This window comes from Chaetura pelagica, unplaced genomic scaffold (genome assembly GCF_000747805.2).
Source record: "Chaetura pelagica isolate M959 unplaced genomic scaffold, ChaPel_1.0 scaffold401, whole genome shotgun sequence".
NCBI classification, from domain to species: Eukaryota; Metazoa; Chordata; class Aves; order Apodiformes; family Apodidae; genus Chaetura; species Chaetura pelagica.
The window spans coordinates 2113589-2130873 of record NW_009952259.1 but is presented as its reverse complement, the minus strand read 5'-3'; the positions used below and the strand labels follow the sequence as shown (position 1 = coordinate 2130873).

Below are 17285 nucleotides of genomic sequence, written 5' to 3'. Positions count from 1 at the left end.
GCGGTCCCACCAAACACCCCCCCCCCCCCCCCCAGCTGTTTGCACCTTGAGAGAAAGATGTTCTGTAGATGTTCAAAGCTGAGTAGAAACTAATACTAACTCTGAAATTACTCGTTCTTTAAAGCTGGTGAGAAGAACCAAGCTGGAGCAGGCAGAGGAGAAGTGATTTTCTGTATTTTTTCAATACAGCTTCACTGTGCTAATTGTTTATCAGGAATCCATTTTGAGGAGGGGGATAAAAAGGGTGTCTGTCCTCCCTCTATCAAGGTTAGATAGTCCCAATCACTTCTACCTTAAAAACCTGTTTCTGAACATTATCTGTGAGACCTGACACCATAAAAGATGCTTTCTAAATGACTCAGGTGTAGTAGGAGTTAGCACTATGCCGAAAAACTGTTCAAAAGCAGAAATAGCAATAAAAGTCTCCCTAAAACCCTGAGAAACACATAGCTTGATGGTTTGTTCTCTCTCTGGAGCTCGTTGGGATTAGAAGCTCTGACTTCTAGTCTCTGCTTCCATGGCCTCATCCATGGAATGCTGTTGTCTCCACAGATGCTACCTCAGGAGGGACTGGGCACAGTGCACAGGGGGCTGGGGCCCACAGGCTGGTGGCTGCAGTCTGTCCTTGGGGCAGCCACACTGGAACCAGGTGCCTCAACTTGAATGCCCAAGAGTTTTCCTTTGTTCACCCCAGACAGATGTTTCTGGTCCAAAAAAAGACTCATTCTAGGCCACCTTCTAGCTGACTTAGGAGAACTAAGGAGACAGGTCAAGCAGCCGTTCTGAATCTGAAGCAAATGTTTTTGTGAGTGTTTTTCTTTTAATTTTTCAATAATCCCACCCATGGGAAGGCAGTTAGTTGTGTGAAAACACAGACCTTGCTCTTTTATCAACAGTTTTAAGGAAGAACCTTCAGATAACCCCACTGACCTTTGTCAGCACCCACAAAAAGCATTTGCTGAGACACTTGCATAGGTGGGTGGAGGAGAAGAGGAAGCCAGGTTTTCAGTGGAGAACTGCTGCTTCTTAGAAAGTCAACAATTAAGATGATAACTGAACACACTGGAAGGAGGCTCAGCTGGGCCCAAAATGTAACATAAACATGGTTTAGGTAGATGAAGGAGAAGGAATCACAGCATCTCCCAACAACTCCATCAAAATCTGGCATCACCTCATTCCTAAAGTATTTACATGGGATGCAAATTGCATGCAAGGCTAAGGATGATTAGGCTCAGTGAGCTGACAGACAGGTTGGTCAGGGCACTCTCCATTTTGTTCTTTAGGTGCACATCCACTTTTGAAGATCACCAGCCTCAATAACCCTATTTATTCTCAGAAAGCCATCCAGGTGTTTCCAAATTATCACCCATCTGCCAGAAAAAAATCCCACAAAAGGCTTTATCTTGGAAAGTATTTTCAAGTAGCTGCTCCAGCTATCTGTACAAATATGTAGGTCCTCTTTTGTTGCTGTAATATTACCATGCTTTGTTAATTGTACATTCATGTTGTCATTTATGTAAATGTACCAGGATTTTATTAACAACATAATTTTAAAATCCACAGCTGCTGTTATTTGTTCTGCTTTTCTAACAATGAGGAAAAAAAAAACCCAACCTATTTAAAGACCCTTCTGTGGAAAAGGTCATTGCAGTTTCAGCATCTTAAATTTGCTTAGGTACATATACCTAATTTTATGCTTTGAAACAAGAGATACAGGCATTATTTCCCCTTGTAGGCTCCAAGATTTTTGAAGTAGTAAGTTTCTAGTGGTTTTCCCCAGCTGAAGGAAGTTTACCTGATTTCACTGAAAAGCAGCAGATGGTTGTGTCTTAAGAAAAATCCTAATTCTAAGCTTCTTCCCTGCAGCAGCAGAGGCAGAGAGTGTCAGAGCAGCTCTCTAAGCTGGAGGTATTCAAGCAGTCCTCAAGAAGCTAAACATCCATGTCACTCCCAAGTCTAACAGAAAAATGGAGGGAGCAGGGAATGGCTCCTGAGTCACCTCAGAACCCAAAAATATCTCCTCCTCCCCTCAAAGTTTACCCCATAAATCTCACAGACCCCTGCTGAGTTTGGGGACAGTGCTGAGTGTAGCTCTAGTGCTACCTCTGCAGGACTCAAATAGTTTCTTAGGACACTGAGCACATTTCAGAGGGAACTATTAATGCAGCCAAAACCTGTGCTTGGCTGCTTAGAGTATCTAATTGTTTCCTCCCTTCAATTTCCCACCACGCAGCTCAACACAGGACAGGGTGCAGTGTATCTGCCTGGTATAGCCAGACTTGAAATGCAGCTTTGAACATGTCCCTGTCACAAACATCTCTTAGCACTTGATGCTCATGATCAGCTGGGAATGGCACCTGAGAGGTGCTCCCTCTTGCCCGCTGCCATTTCACCAGCACACCTGGAATCCCACCAATACAAACACCAGCTTGTTCTCAAGAATCATGGAATACAAACACCCAAGATTCCCTTTGGAGCACTTCAACTAGTAGATTAAATAGAAATTTCTTATTAAAAGTAGTTGCATACCACCTCTAATTTACACAGTGCTGCCCTTGGGGTCCTAGAAAGTAGCATAGCAAGAGTATGCCCAGCTTTGGGGAAGCACAACACTCTGCTGGCCAGAATTATTTCAGAGAGCAGAGGAAACAGAGCTCACACATCTGCCTGAACGTGCTCAATTACTTTCAGGCTAAACTAAAACCTTTTTAGCCTCACAAGAAGCCTCTGCACAGCAGGCAGGCTCTGGCTGATGCAGCACTGCTACCAACTGGCCCTCTGCCCTCACCAAGTGCTGCCCAAGGAACCAGCCACTGCAGCCTGCAGCTGCCCCTACAGAGCCAGCCAAGGAGAGGCAAGAGGGGAAAAAAGGAGAGTGGGAAATCACTTGAGGAACAGGGACAGCAAGCTGCTGTCACCACTACCTGGGGCAGGGGAGAGGACTCAAAAGCTGGATTTGCCTCCCCAAAGGGCAGGTCTTGAGAAGAAGGGATAAACAAAGGAGACAGGATATTGCAACGCAGCGCTATTTGCTCAAGCAGAGGAGAGGCAGGAAAACAGAAGGTTTCTGTCATATGATGAAAACCCCCAGCACAGTGGGGAGAAAGGCCTTGCCAGCAGCAGCACAGCCTGGCCCAGCCCCACAGCTGGGTCCTCTTCAGTGCTGCCCTTTCTCCTACTGCTAGTAACCAGGAAATCACAGAGTGCTGAGTTGAAAGGGACCCATCAGGATCGAGTCCAACTGTCCCCATGTAGGGCACCCCAAGAATCACCCCATGTGCCTGAGACCATCATCCAAATGCTTCTTGAGCTCAGGAAGGCTTGGTGCTGTGACCAGTCCCCTGGGGAGCTAGTTCCAGTGCTCAACCACCCTCTGGGTGAAAAACCTCTTCCTGATATCCAACCTAAACCTCGCCTGATTCAGCTTCCTGATGGAAGGGCAGGTTGCAGGGCTGTTCCTAGCAGCTCAGCTCCAGCTGCCCTGGTGCTCAGGGTTTCACCCAATGCTGTGCCCAGGTTCAGCCCAGGCAGAGGCTGCAGTGTCCCTCACCACTGCTCCCTGTCCCCAGCCCTCACGTGCCTGCTGATGGAACCTAGGTGTCCCAAACCCCACGAGGTGCACAGAGGTTTGAGCCCTTACCCCTGGGTAAGGCTTGTGATGCAGAGACTACACAGGGAAGGAGAAGAGATGCAGTCCAACAAAAATCCAGCTGTGGAAGCAAAAAAAAAAAACTCCCAAGGCAATATTGCCATGGCCAAATGGAAAAGACATGATGTCCTGCCCCTTCCATGCCTTGCCCTTATCCAGTACACGAACCTTTGTTGGCCAGACAGGCCACTTCTCCCTCACACAGCTTTGGAGGGCAAGCCCCTCCTGACAGTGCAGCCAGCTCACAGCAGCAGGGAAGAGCCTCAGCTTCACAGCTTTTCCTTCCTCCTGGATACCTCAGAGGTCAGCTCACTCCAGCTGTCAAAATAGCTCACGGGTCTCCAAACAAGCTGGATGATTCCACTGACAACTAGGTCACATCTCCCTACCACCTGCTGTTCAGCTAGATGTGGCTTTCCCATTGTCCTCCAATTAGCCACAGTACCCCATCACTGCAGGCAAACGAGATCACTTGGGCACAAGAGGAGCCTGCAACCAAGTGACACAGCAGTGATCCAGGGAGCACTGAAAAAAAGACCATGAACTGACCTTGTGGGTTTGAAACAGCCTGAGACACCTGAAACACTAATGCACGTGGTGACTGGGTTGTGCAGAGACCTGTTTCCGTGCCTAGGAGAGAAGGAGGCTGGGACAGCTGAGCTGGCTGCGTGTGCTGCAACGAGCAGGATACCAGACTGCTTCGAGCACCCACAGCCAAACATCTCTTAGCACTTGATGCTCATGATCAGCTGGGAATGGCACCTGAGAGGTGCTCCCTCTTGCCCGCTGCCATTTCACCAGCACACCTGGAATCCCACCAATACAAACACCAGCTTGTTCTCAAGAATCATGGAATACAAACACCCAAGATTCCCTTTGGAGCACTTCAACTAGTAGATTAAATAGAAATTTCTTATTAAAAGTAGTTGCATACCACCTCTAATTTACACAGTGCTGCCCTTGGGGTCCTAGAAAGTAGCATAGCAAGAGTATGCCCAGCTTTGGGGAAGCACAACACTCTGCTGGCCAGAATTATTTCAGAGAGCAGAGGAAACAGAGCTCACACATCTGCCTGAACGTGCTCAATTACTTTCAGGCTAAACTAAAACCTTTTTAGCCTCACAAGAAGCCTCTGCACAGCAGGCAGGCTCTGGCTGATGCAGCACTGCTACCAACTGGCCCTCTGCCCTCACCAAGTGCTGCCCAAGGAACCAGCCACTGCAGCCTGCAGCTGCCCCTACAGAGCCAGCCAAGGAGAGGCAAGAGGGGAAAAAAGGAGAGTGGGAAATCACTTGAGGAACAGGGACAGCAAGCTGCTGTCACCACTACCTGGGGCAGGGGAGAGGACTCAAAAGCTGGATTTGCCTCCCCAAAGGGCAGGTCTTGAGAAGAAGGGATAAACAAAGGATACAGGATATTGCAACGCAGCGCTATTTGCTCAAGCAGAGGAGAGGCAGGAAAACAGAAGGTTTCTGTCATATGATGAAAACCCCCAGCACAGTGGGGAGAAAGGCCTTGCCAGCAGCAGCACAGCCTGGCCCAGCCCCACAGCTGGGTCCTCTTCAGCGCTGCCCTTTCTCCTACTGCTAGTAACCAGGAAATCACAGAGTGCTGAGTTGAAAGGGACCCATCAGGATCGAGTCCAACTGTCCCCATGTAGGGCACCCCAAGAATCACCCCATGTGCCTGAGACCATCATCCAAATGCTTCTTGAGCTCAGGAAGGCTTGGTGCTGTGACCAGTCCCCTGGGGAGCTAGTTCCAGTGCTCAACCACCCTCTGGGTGAAAAACCTCTTCCTGATATCCAACCTAAACCTCTCCTGATTCAGCTTCCTGATGGAAGGGCAGGTTGCAGGGCTGTTCCTAGCAGCTCAGCTCCAGCTGCCCTGGTGCTCAGGGTTTCACCCAATGCTGTGCCCAGGTTCAGCCCAGGCAGAGGCTGCAGTGTCCCTCACCACTGCTCCCTGTCCCCAGCCCTCACGTGCCTGCTGATGGAACCCAGGTGTCCCAAACCCCACGAGGTGCACAGAGGTTTGAGCCCTTACCCCTGGGTAAGGCTTGTGATGCAGAGACTACACAGGGAAGGAGAAGAGATGCAGTCCAACAAAAATCCAGCTGTGGAAGCAAAAAAAAAAAACTCCCAAGGCAATATTGCCATGGCCAAATGGAAAAGACATGATGTCCTGCCCCTTCCATGCCTTGCCCTTATCCAGTACACGAACCTTTGTTGGCCAGACAGGCCACTTCTCCCTCACACAGCTTTGGAGGGCAAGCCCCTCCTGACAGTGCAGCCAGCTCACAGCAGCAGGGAAGAGCCTCAGCTTCACAGCTTTTCCTTCCTCCTGGATACCTCAGAGGTCAGCTCACTCCAGCTGTCAAAATAGCTCACGGGTCTCCAAACAAGCTGGATGATTCCACTGACAACTAGGTCACATCTCCCTACCACCTGCTGTTCAGCTAGATGTGGCTTTCCCATTGTCCTCCAATTAGCCACAGTACCCCATCACTGCAGGCAAACGAGATCACTTGGGCACAAGAGGAGCCTGCAACCAAGTGACACAGCAGTGATCCAGGGAGCACTGAAAAAAAGACCATGAACTGACCTTGTGGGTTTGAAACAGCCTGAGACACCTGAAACACTAATGCACGTGGTGACTGGGTTGTGCAGAGACCTGTTTCCGTGCCTAGGAGAGAAGGAGGCTGGGACAGCTGAGCTGGCTGCGTGTGCTGCAACGAGCAGGATACCAGACTGCTTCGAGCACCCACAGCCCCACCTGCAGGGCATCAGGGTAGGGAAAGACCAAAAACCTGCTCTACTCAGAGGGAAACGCACTCAAAACCAACCTAAGCCACCCAATCCTGAAATTCAAAGGTACAAAACTCACTCTCTCCCCAGATTCTACCTTGTGTGGCATTTCCAGCACACTTCTGGCTAGAGAAAGAGACAGATTCTTGCTTTGCTGTTGGGTGGCATTCAAGTCGCCCTTCCTCTAGCTGGAATTTTAACCCAGCTTGACTGATGGAAAGCACAGACAGGGGAAAATGTGGTTTGACTAGACTTGCTAAAAAAAATTAAAATCCACATCTCTCACATATTTTAGTATCTGAGGGTTTGGTTTTTTCCACTTTGCTGTTCAAAGAGCAATAGACTGGAATAGAGAGGAGTCCCAAAAGCTGCCAGGAATCATAAAATGTACACAGAAAACCTGAAAGGTTCAACTGAACACGTGTCCTGTGCAAACAGCAGAACGGTCCTCAAATACAACTCCCACTCACACGTGCAGCTCAAATCCTCAAATCCAAGTCTTTCACAGCAACTACAACACCCAATTTACAGGTAAGAGAGCAAGGGTTACTGCAGCCTAGAGGAAGCAGTGGAGGCAGCTCTAGAAGGACCTCAGCTAAATAGTCAACTCCTAGTTTGCTTGAAGACTCCAGTTTAATTTTGCCTACTGCCCTCCACCTAGATGTACAATTCACCACAAGCCTTCTCCTCCTACCCAGCCTGTCACCAGGAATGCTTCTGATGTACTTTCCCCAAGACAGTGGCAGTGAATTGGGTGTCAAAGTTTTTGATTGCTGCATACAAGCATGAGACCTTGTTTCCTGTGACAACCAGAAACCTCAGTCTGAAGCAGGGCTGTAACAGCTTCACCACAGCCACGTGCAGGTCACAGCTCTGGCACAGTCCCAGCTGAAGCAGAGGATAGTCAAATTCATGCAGTTTCATCACAGTTTATAAATAAACAGAAACTTCGAGGTACTTTTCATACAAATACGAACTTTTTTTGAACTTCTTTGCCATTTGATCATCAGCTTAGCTATTAAAAAAACCCAGATTTCTGAGCCCTACAAGCACATGGGTGTTCTATAATAAAACTTCTCTTAAGCCTTAGTTTTGAACCTATTTGTTTAACAGCCCTCCTGAGACATGCATTGTAATTTGCACCATTTGTACATTTTACGGAAGTTCCATTTTCTTAGCACAAGAAGCAATGTGCAATAAAAAAAGTCACCTATTAGACAGTAAGAACCAGAGCAAGTAAGACAAACACCACCTGGTGAGCTACCCCAGCAATCTGCACGTTAGAGAAGCTGAAGTAATTGCTGCTGCTTTATTAGTGCTGAGTTTCAACAGGCTTTAAAAGGACTCTAAAAAGTGTTTAAAGCTTTGAATTGCAGCTTGTTAAACCACAGCTGAATCCCACCAAGCAGAGCATATGAAGTGGGCAGGCCAATGATACTCAGTCAGTAACCCCTGGATACCAGTTTCCTACCTGACCACCATTTCCGGCACACCTTTGTTGTCCCTTCCACAAGTGGCTGACAGATGTGACCAGCTTGGGACAATCCATAATAAAACCTTTTACTGCCATACCCATTCCTCAGACAAATGCGACCAACTCGAGAAGCTTCTGCATTGAGCTAAGCAAGATATTGGAAAAATCACAGTCCTACAGGTATCCATGGGAAATGGGGCTTTGGTGCTGCAGAGCCCCTGGGCTACAGAACAGCTTGCAGACACATACTCCAGTTCCTCAGAGCTGTTTTCCTCTTGCTTGGCTGGGGAGTGTCCCCTGAACAGGCTCCAGCACCCACTACAGCCCCTCCTGCCCCACCTGCTGCTCCATCCCCTGTGGTACAACTTGGTTCTTTGTCTCTCAGGCACAGAGAGCAGCACATCCCAACATCCAACGACCCCATCTCCCAACACAAAGGGTTGCTGCTCTTCACCCCTCTCCAGCACATCCACCACTTAAGACTATTTTTAACAATCCCAACAACAAAGCCAGAGAAAATTCACACTCACCTTTTCTTCTGAGGACTTCCCAGGCAGCTGTGAAGAGCCTCACACTTCTTGCCTTCCATGTCTGCTCCTTCCACAACTTCTTCAGGACAGCCAACCACCACCTCATCCCAGCAGGCTACCAGTGCTGCTCTTTCCCACAGCTGGTGGTAACAGGCCCCTCATCAAGCCTTTAAGGGCTGCAGATGCAGATCTCCCTCCTGAGGGCTCAGCTCCCCGACAAGGGAGGCCTTTGTCACAACTCTGGTGGCCTGCTGACCAAAGGCATACGCAGGCTGTGCAAGGCATGTACTTAATATAGACCCTTCATCAAACAGCCTCCTGGAGAAGAAATAGTCTTGATCTGTTTCCTCAAGGATTTGCTGGAAAAGGAGCTGAGTCCTACAAGAAAATATGTTGCAGCTGTGTGTGTCAGCTGTAGGTAAGTCTCTGATCCTGATTTCTAGGGTGTGAAGCTGAGACACCAAGACAATACACCAGAGCACTCAGGTTGGGGACAGGGACATTCTGTGTCAAGCTTTGTGCTGATTCTGAAGTCTCTGGAGTCTGACAGGCAACGGACCTAGAGTTCTGTACTCACAGAGAGTCCCAGCTCCAGACTAGCACATACTTACTGCCAGTAGCAAAGCTGGGGAGTTCAGTTCTTGCCTGCTCAACTGGCCCCCCAAGCTCCAAGAGATCACAAAGACCAGGTGTCAGTAGATAGTGTTGATTTCCTGGTGAGCTTCAGACCAAACTTTCCACCAAAGCCAGCAACAGCTGGAGGTCAGCAGATAGCAGGGAGACTGCACAGCCAAAGCAGCTTCCCCAGAACCTTTTAAGTTACTCTGCTGGAGAACCAGGAAATTTAACTTGTTGAGCTATGGGAATGCTGAGACCTTTCAAGCAAGTGTGAATGCCAAAGAGCAGCTTTTATTCCAGCTGCTTGTGGGGCACAGTAAGCAGGAACTACAGGCTGCTTTCCAAAATAGAAATGTTCATTGTCTACCCTGAACTCCCTGTGAGCCAGGACCACATTGTGGAACTGAATGGACAGCAGGTTTAGTCCTAACTAAACAGCCAGCCCCACATAACAACTCAGTTTTCATTCACACCACAAACCCCCTCGAGGTACAAAGGAGTGGCAGAACTACTGAACCAACTACTTGCCTATCTCAAGATGTGCTGCAATGCTCAAAGGCAGTCACGTGTGAAAGTCTAACGCATTTCTCTCCTTTGTTGTCCAAACTCTTTTTTTTTTTTTTTTAATAAAGACACCAACCATGAAGATGTGGAAAAGTTTACAGATTGATCTGCCCCCTCTGCATGGAAACTCTGCAGCTGCTAAAGCCCCCTCCCCATGTCCCAATGTGCTGCAGAGTGCCTGACTCAAGCTCTGCAGTCACACTTCATAAAAAGTCTTCGTGGACTGTCCCCAGGCAGTGTCACTGAACTTCCCCTAATAAAAGCACTTTAAAAATGCCTGTAAGGCTTTTCCTTCCCTCCAGCTCTCACCCCCCAAAAGAAAGTCTTTGGATTTAAAGAATAGTACTTCTTAAGTACAGACCAGTCACTTGTTCACTCAAGTTCCCTGATTGGTTTTAAAGTCATTTCTTCCACTTCGGCCTTATATCTTTAGTCTTCTTAAATTTCTTCTGTTGCTTGGGTCCTCTTGATGTTTCTAATTTTCTCTTCTTCTCACTGGGAAACAGGAAGAAAATATCTGTTAAAAATACAGGAGATTTCCATCCAGCTGGGAGGTTGTTGTTGTAAAAGGGGGAGGAGAGGGTCCACAAAGAAATGTGGTTGGGAGGAAACACTTCCAACTTCTTGGATCATTTAAACTGGTGCTAGAGAAAGCACAAACCAGAGTATGATCTAAATTTTCTAGTCTTCAGATTCTCTAACCCAAATTGAATCTCAGAAGGTCTTGATTTTTAGCTCTTGTCATTGCTTTTCAAGACTTTTAAGTTCTGTGTTCTGAAGGCAATTAATTTATACAGAGCATCTGGAATTTAACTACCTAGAAAAATTGTTACTGCTGACAATTTTAAGTAAATAATTTTGTTCCTGAGCTAGATTGTGACCAGAGCAAACACGACAGAGCTCTGATTGTTATAAAGCACTGACAAGGCCCTCTCATTCCTGTCAGGCTCCTGGAAACCCACAGCTTCCAGCATTCATGAAAAAGAGCATGAATATACAAAAGGTGAAAATAGAGATCACAGCATTACTGCAGGCACCCTGGGAAGGGGAAATAAGCAAGTGGGCAAGTCTCAACTATAAATCCCCAAGGAAAAGATGAGGAAAGACTCCATGCTGGGCAAGGTAAATGAAAAAGATGGATGAAAAGGAAGGAACTGCAGAAACACAGACCCAGGCTTAAGCTCACATTTGAAAGAATTCTTCCTTGAGTTTGGATTTTCTCCAGTGGGATTATCATAGGCTCCCACCCAGTGTTGGCTCCCGAAGGAAATGGGACAGTTATAGAATGAGTTCTTTCTTTGAAAGTGACCCAAGGGTGAAATAGCACCAAGTTCTGAGCACGATCAGGATCAAGACTTTACCAAGTCAACAGGAACCAGTCCCAGGAAGCCAGTGAGTTCCATGCAGACAGGACTGGGCAGCAACACAGAACTCCCAGCAGCAGTTGGAGGAACCAGCCAGTACCCAGCAGAACTCTCAGGTGCCCACACCTGATGCCTCCAGGAAAAACTGAGACTCTATCAAGTTCAGTTTATCTGCGATTAACCTTTCAGCTTCCCTCTTTTTAAAAAAACCTTTTAAGAAAGCCAGCAAGAAAGTTCAGAAGCCCCTCTGTGGAGCACTGAAACCTCCTTAACCTTTTCAAACTGACGACGGACGCGTTCTGTCCTGCTTTGCTCAGCACCTCATTCCACTCCTCGTCATCCCCCCGGATAATGTATCTGAGTGAAAAAGGTAAAGGAAAATGTCAGTAAATTTGCTAGCACAAAGTAAAAAAACCCCAAAAACCAGCAAACACGAGGTGATTATATTTTAAGGAACATGCTACTAACAAAGCTGAGTCGGCACCTAAACAGAGCAGAACTTGGAAACACACACAGAATTAGAGTGGCCAAGAGTTACAAGAGGTTGTCACGACTCTGTCAGCAGACTCAGTCCAAACGAGGTCAAGAGCAGCCAACAATTGTCCCCATCCAAAGCTGGTCAGCATGGAGTGAAGTTCTCTCTGGAGCCTCTATTGTAAACACCACAAAACTGTTCTGTGAAAGCCTCTGAGCAGACAAGCAGAGGGCTGAGTGCAGGACATGTTATGAAAGCAAAAAATAAGGCCACAAAGGTTATACTTTCCCTCTCAGTGGTGTTTATTTCTCCTTTGCCCACCAGATTTCTAAAGATAGACCTTCAACCGCTACAGCTTCCAGCCTGAAAACCACAATCAGATCTATATTCACTGTATCTATTTTTTTACAAAAGCTTGAATGGGACAGTTTTTCCTGCATCAGTCTGGGAAAAAACCTGAAGAACTGCAGCTTGCTTTTGAAAAGAGAAATGAAGACAAGAATTGCTATTCAAATAAGCTCATATTCTATGCCCTTGTCTGGGTGTTCAAGTGCCCTGGAAATTACATACAAATTCAACTAGGCAGAGCAGTCATGGAGCACCATGGAGTGGTTGCTCTCTCCATCTCAAGCTCTTCAGGATTTAGAATAGACTGGACTTTGTTCATACAAGTCTGAAAAATACTGGAAAAAGCCTTTTCAAAAGCTCTGGCTCCTCTATTAGTTTTCTATAACCTGTATTGAAAAGTGTCCAAATGAGATTTTTCTCTCTCTCTCCTCATGGGGGAGAGAACAGAAATCTATTTCTGAGTGAAAAAAAAGGGAATATGGTCTGAGATGACAAATAGGCATATAACACTATCAGTGCTAAAAAATGGAATTAAAACTTTTAAAGAATTCTGGTTATATTGTTTTCCTAATGTGACTGACTTCCAAGTCACTTCAAATTACACCCATTTTTGTCCTTCCTCCAAAAAAGACAAGCAAAGATTCAAAGCAGCTTTTATTCCTTTTCTCAGATGTGAGATGACTCTAGAATGTCAGTGTATTAAACAGTATTTACGAGACAAAAAGTGGGAGGAGGAGAGAGGGACAGGAGAGAATCAGTGGCCTGTGTAACTCCTGTTGGTCCAAAAAAAGGGACATCTGCTGACACTTAAGGAAATTGCTGGTTCAGCAACTCAGTATCCTAAAAATTTTCCAGCTCTACAGCAGGTAAAAGGCATCTGTACACCCCGTAGCTAGTAAGAGAAGCTCTAGTTGGTTGTCCTTTTTCTGTTGGTTTGGGGTTTTGATGTTGTTTTTTTTATTAAAGAGAATATGAAAATGAGCCAGGTACTATTTTCACTTGAGTTCCACCACAGCTAAGCTGGACAGCAGCAAGAAAACCCAGGTATCCTGGTTTGAGGAAACTAATGACTATTTCTAGAAGCATAGGAAACTGGACAATTAGAAACAGCCCACAGCCAAGCAGCTTGCTTTATTACTATGTATTATAGAACTTATCCATGTAAATATACACAGAGCCAGGATCAAGACTGACACAAATACATATAAGAGCTACTGCCATGAATAATTTACCATTTAAGTGACAAAAGATAACAGAGGTAAAAGAAGAAAGTGCTCAGGAGACATCGGGACAGAGCTGAAAATTGATCCTGATATCAAAGAGCTATCAGGGAAAAAACTGGAATCAAGACTCATACAGATAAATCCTTACTGTGTCAGGTCCATTTCCTTCAGTTTCCCCACTTCTTGCTTGTGTTTTTCTTGGAATTCCTTTGCAGCTTCTTCCTATAACAGGAAAGCACAACAGTTCTAAGTGCAACAGTTACCATGTAGGGCAAGGAAAACACTTTTCCCACTGAAAGAGAAGCACGTCCCCTAAAACAAATACCAGATGATCCCAAAAAGCTCATCTTTTCTATAGAACTGCATTTTTATGCTATTTGTATACATATACTTGGAATATATAACTCCAAAAACATCTTAGCAGTCTCTGTGAAAAATCTATATTGCAGCTTAACAAGGCATGACTGCCAGAATGCAACACAAAGCTGTCAAGTCCTAACTACCATCAAGTGACAGACCTGATGTGTAATTCTTTCCAGCCAAGAAAATTCAGATGACAAGGCTCCTAAACCCAAGGGAACTCCATGAAGTGTTTAGATATGTATGAAGAAGAAAGTTCATAATTACCACATCATCATTTAAAGATTTCAGTGTTGGCTCCATGACTATATCCTTTGTTGCCACCATCTGCTCCTCCACAGCTTTTTCCTGGACTGTGTTGAACAACTGTAAATGAAATATGCCAACACGTGTAAGACTTGCTAAAGTTTCTTCTAGGTTGTTGCTTTAAAATAAATAAGAAATACTCTCTGTCCCTGTGAAGTTCTTCTATCCTTGCAAGTATGACCAGGCATGCATCATTCCTGATTCCTGCATTCCATCATACTGAAATAAAAAGCCCAAGGCTGCTTCCTGAAGGCAGAATTACATTCAGCTTTTATAAAAATGATAAAACTAACACCAGTCAGCACTCAATGTCACTCACATAAATGTGGAGAACTTGTAGTTTACAACATGCTTTATTAATACTGCATCATTTGAGTAACATTAGTATTTTTATTTCCTTCAATACAATGAGAAGGATCTTATGCTGAGCAAATCACCTCTCCAGTGAACAACCTCTGCCAGACTGCAGAAGCTTTGCTCCCATATCCCAGCCCTTGAGAACTAGAGGCCCCAGAATTGGCAAGTAATTACCAGCAGCTGGCAAGTATTCTGTCTGTTTCACCATTTGAGAACTCATTATAGAGTGGTGAAGGTTGGAAGAGACCTTAGACATCATCAGGATCCAACCTCTCTATGAGCAGGGACACCTCCCACCAGACCAGGCTGCACAAGCCTCATCCAACCTGGCCTTCAACACCTCCAGGGATGGGGCTTCCACAACCTCCCTGGGCAACCTGTTCCAGTGCCTTCCTACCCTCATGGTGAAGAATTTCTTCCTGATGCCCAACCTAAATCTCCCCTCTTCCAGTTTAAAACCATTACCCCTTGTCCTATCACTGCCCTCTCTGGTGAAGAGCCCCTCCCCAGTTTTCCTGGAGCCCCTTCAGGCACTGGAAGGTGCTCTAAGGAGCCTTCTCTTCTCCAGGCTGAACACCCCAACTCTCTCAGCCTGTCTCCAGAGCAGAGTTGCTCCAGCCCTCTGATCATCTTTGTGGCCCTTCTCTGGACCCTCTCCAACAGCTCCATGCCTTTCCTGTGTTAAAGGCTCCAGAGCTCACTTCATCACAAAGATGAGAAAGAAAATCAGATTCCAAACTTTCCAATTATTTCACTGGACTTCAAGTCTACCTCTATATGACATGACCTGGTCAAGTTTTTTCTTAAGAACAGTTGTCACTGATGCAGTGGCTCAGGCTCAGCTGGCAACATGGGTTGTATGCTCAGCATTTTGGTCAGGACATTTCAAACTTTAAAACCATCACACAAGCCCTATTGTTTGGGAAAACACTATATAAATCCATGCCATAAGTACCTGTTTTTTCCACTGGAATTTTCCCACCTTACAAGGATGCTGACAGTCAATTACGGGGGACATGTTAAAGGTAAACAGTTTCTAGTGCCAGGCTCAGTGCTGAAATTACCCTTTGGTCCCATACTTCCAAGACAAAGCTCACCATGATGCCATTACCTGGACGACTTTGCGGATGATCCTGTTGAAGAGGCCCATCAACTGGCTGCTGGGCAGCTCCACCTCCTTTTCCAGTTGGTCCAGAGATTTATGTTGTAGGCCAATGCCTAGAAAAAGGGCCTGAGGAAATGACAAGTATTTCATTTTTGGAAGCTTTTAGAGCACATACAAGTACATAAAACCCTCTGCACTCCCTAGGCAAGGCTCCTCTGGTATGAGCTGAAGCTTTGCTCAGATACAGGGGAACATCTCTAGATGGTTCTGTAGGTGGCAGATGCCATTCCATACTTGGTAGAGGAATTTTCTCCTGAAGTACAGTTCAAGAGCAGAAGGTATTGAGGGGGTTTTCAGCCACAGTTCACACCATATTATAAACACATAGAGTGCTTCACTGAAAAAACATCAGGATATGTTCCCTACAAATTTTATTCACAGCAAACACTACAGGTAGAAGAACACTACAAGCAGGAGAAATCATGAAGAGGACTACCAAGCAAAGACCTTTTTTTAAAGATGACATAAAACAGGAAGCTATTCCAAATATACAAAGAGAGGAGAGGTTCCCATAGTGACAACATACCGACTGTGCAGCAGAGAGACAAATGTCCCCCATCTGGTTGAGAAAAAACATCCTGGCAATGGTGGGAACCATGTCCATGATGAGATGATAGTCCACCATGTTGCGAGAGTACATCTCTAATCTCTTCAGGTCATAGGGGATGAACACTGACTCCAGCTCAGCACGGCTGATGGCTACAAAGACAACAATGTGAAGGCTGTTCTTCATAGCTCTTCAGGATCTCAGTATTTAAGCAGCTCCTTTTCACATCCTTGAGTTGAGGCCAACTGCTATCGCCTAGGTTCTCTTCCCAACACACTTCAGAATTCAGCCCAGTAAGTACCACACTGCTGTTCAGACTGGCTTGGTTATTCAAAGTCTTTCCAGGCAGACATACATCCATATGGAAAAACCCTGCAGCTGCCAAAGCAGGCCAGCATGTCACCTCAGAGATGCCAGAAGGACTGAAAATAGGGAGGGTTGGGAAACACAGTTTGCCTTTAACTGTCTTACTGGTTTGGCTGCTAAAGAGTTTTGTTCCCTTGTAGCAGCAACCAAAACTCTTTCACCAAGACAGATACTAAGTACCTACAAGGCAGATTACCAAGCTCTCTCCAGAGTACTCTCCTGTCAGGCATACTGAGAAAACAGCAATTTGCTTTTAAGCCAGAAGTGACTGTTAGAGCTGTCTTGTCTGGCCCCCTTTTCACACTGCCTGTGTGTTTGCCCCAGCAACTGCTGAACTGAGCCCAATAGCATGCAGGTGAACTAAAACCTCTCTCTTAGAAAGACATCACATCCCAATTTCCAAATTTCTGATGACAACATTCTTCCTAAGATCCTAAGCAAGCTGCTCTGCCTATTGACCTTTGCTGTTCAAGGCTTCCCTTTTAATTCCATAGTGGATTTGGCATGTGTCAGAAGCCATCCATGTTCTGTTGTGCATTTAGCTGTTACAATCAAGAGCCCTATAACTTTGGGTTACTTAAATCTTTGATCAAAAAAGAAGGGGAAAAACAAAACAAAACCAAAACACACCAAAAAAACATCACTGCCTGTTTTCAGTGGCAGAAAATCTCCTCTTAATTTTTACTTTGAAATACAAGCATTTTTCTGGATAATAGGAACAAAACACAGCAACTGACCAGGAGCAATTCATGGCATTTCACAAGGAAGATCAAATAATGTATCTATTTGAGAACTCTGCTTAATAAAAACATAGACTTAAACTGCAACCTAACTGAACACTGTAAGCCTGGGTACTCACGTGGCTGTGGTGGCTGTTTGATATTTTTGTTCTGTAGAATATTCAGTGCCAACGAGGGAGAGAATGTGCTGAACTGGTAGGAAAGCAGAGAAAGGAACCGCCTCCTAAAATCTATAGGACAAGAGGATAAAATAAATTACTCCTGTGGCCTTTCGAAGAAATATCCCTGAAGATTCTTGTAGTGTTGGCAAAACCAAAGTTACCTTTCCAGAAGGCAGTAAGCCAAGGCTCCTGTTCTGTCTCCTCTTCATTCAGCATCTTCAGCATGATGCAG

General features: G+C 45.8%; 1 protein-coding gene across 1 annotated transcript in view; it reads right to left on the bottom strand.

The window, feature by feature from the left end:
- Positions 1–9960: 9960 nt before the first annotated feature.
- The window catches only part of NAT10 (N-acetyltransferase 10 (GCN5-related)), a 21667-nt gene continuing 14342 nt past the window's right edge, over positions 9961–17285 (bottom strand). The window contains exons 22-29 of the mRNA XM_010007433.1: positions 17215–17285; positions 17012–17122; positions 15766–15938; positions 15186–15305; positions 13679–13777; positions 13200–13273; positions 11279–11362; positions 9961–10136 (exon numbers count right to left, since the gene is read on the bottom strand). Coding sequence (XP_010005735.1) covers positions 10043–10136; positions 11279–11362; positions 13200–13273; positions 13679–13777; positions 15186–15305; positions 15766–15938; positions 17012–17122; positions 17215–17285 — 826 coding nt within the window. The 3' untranslated portion in view covers positions 9961–10042. The remainder of the gene's footprint in view (positions 10137–11278; positions 11363–13199; positions 13274–13678; positions 13778–15185; positions 15306–15765; positions 15939–17011; positions 17123–17214) is intronic.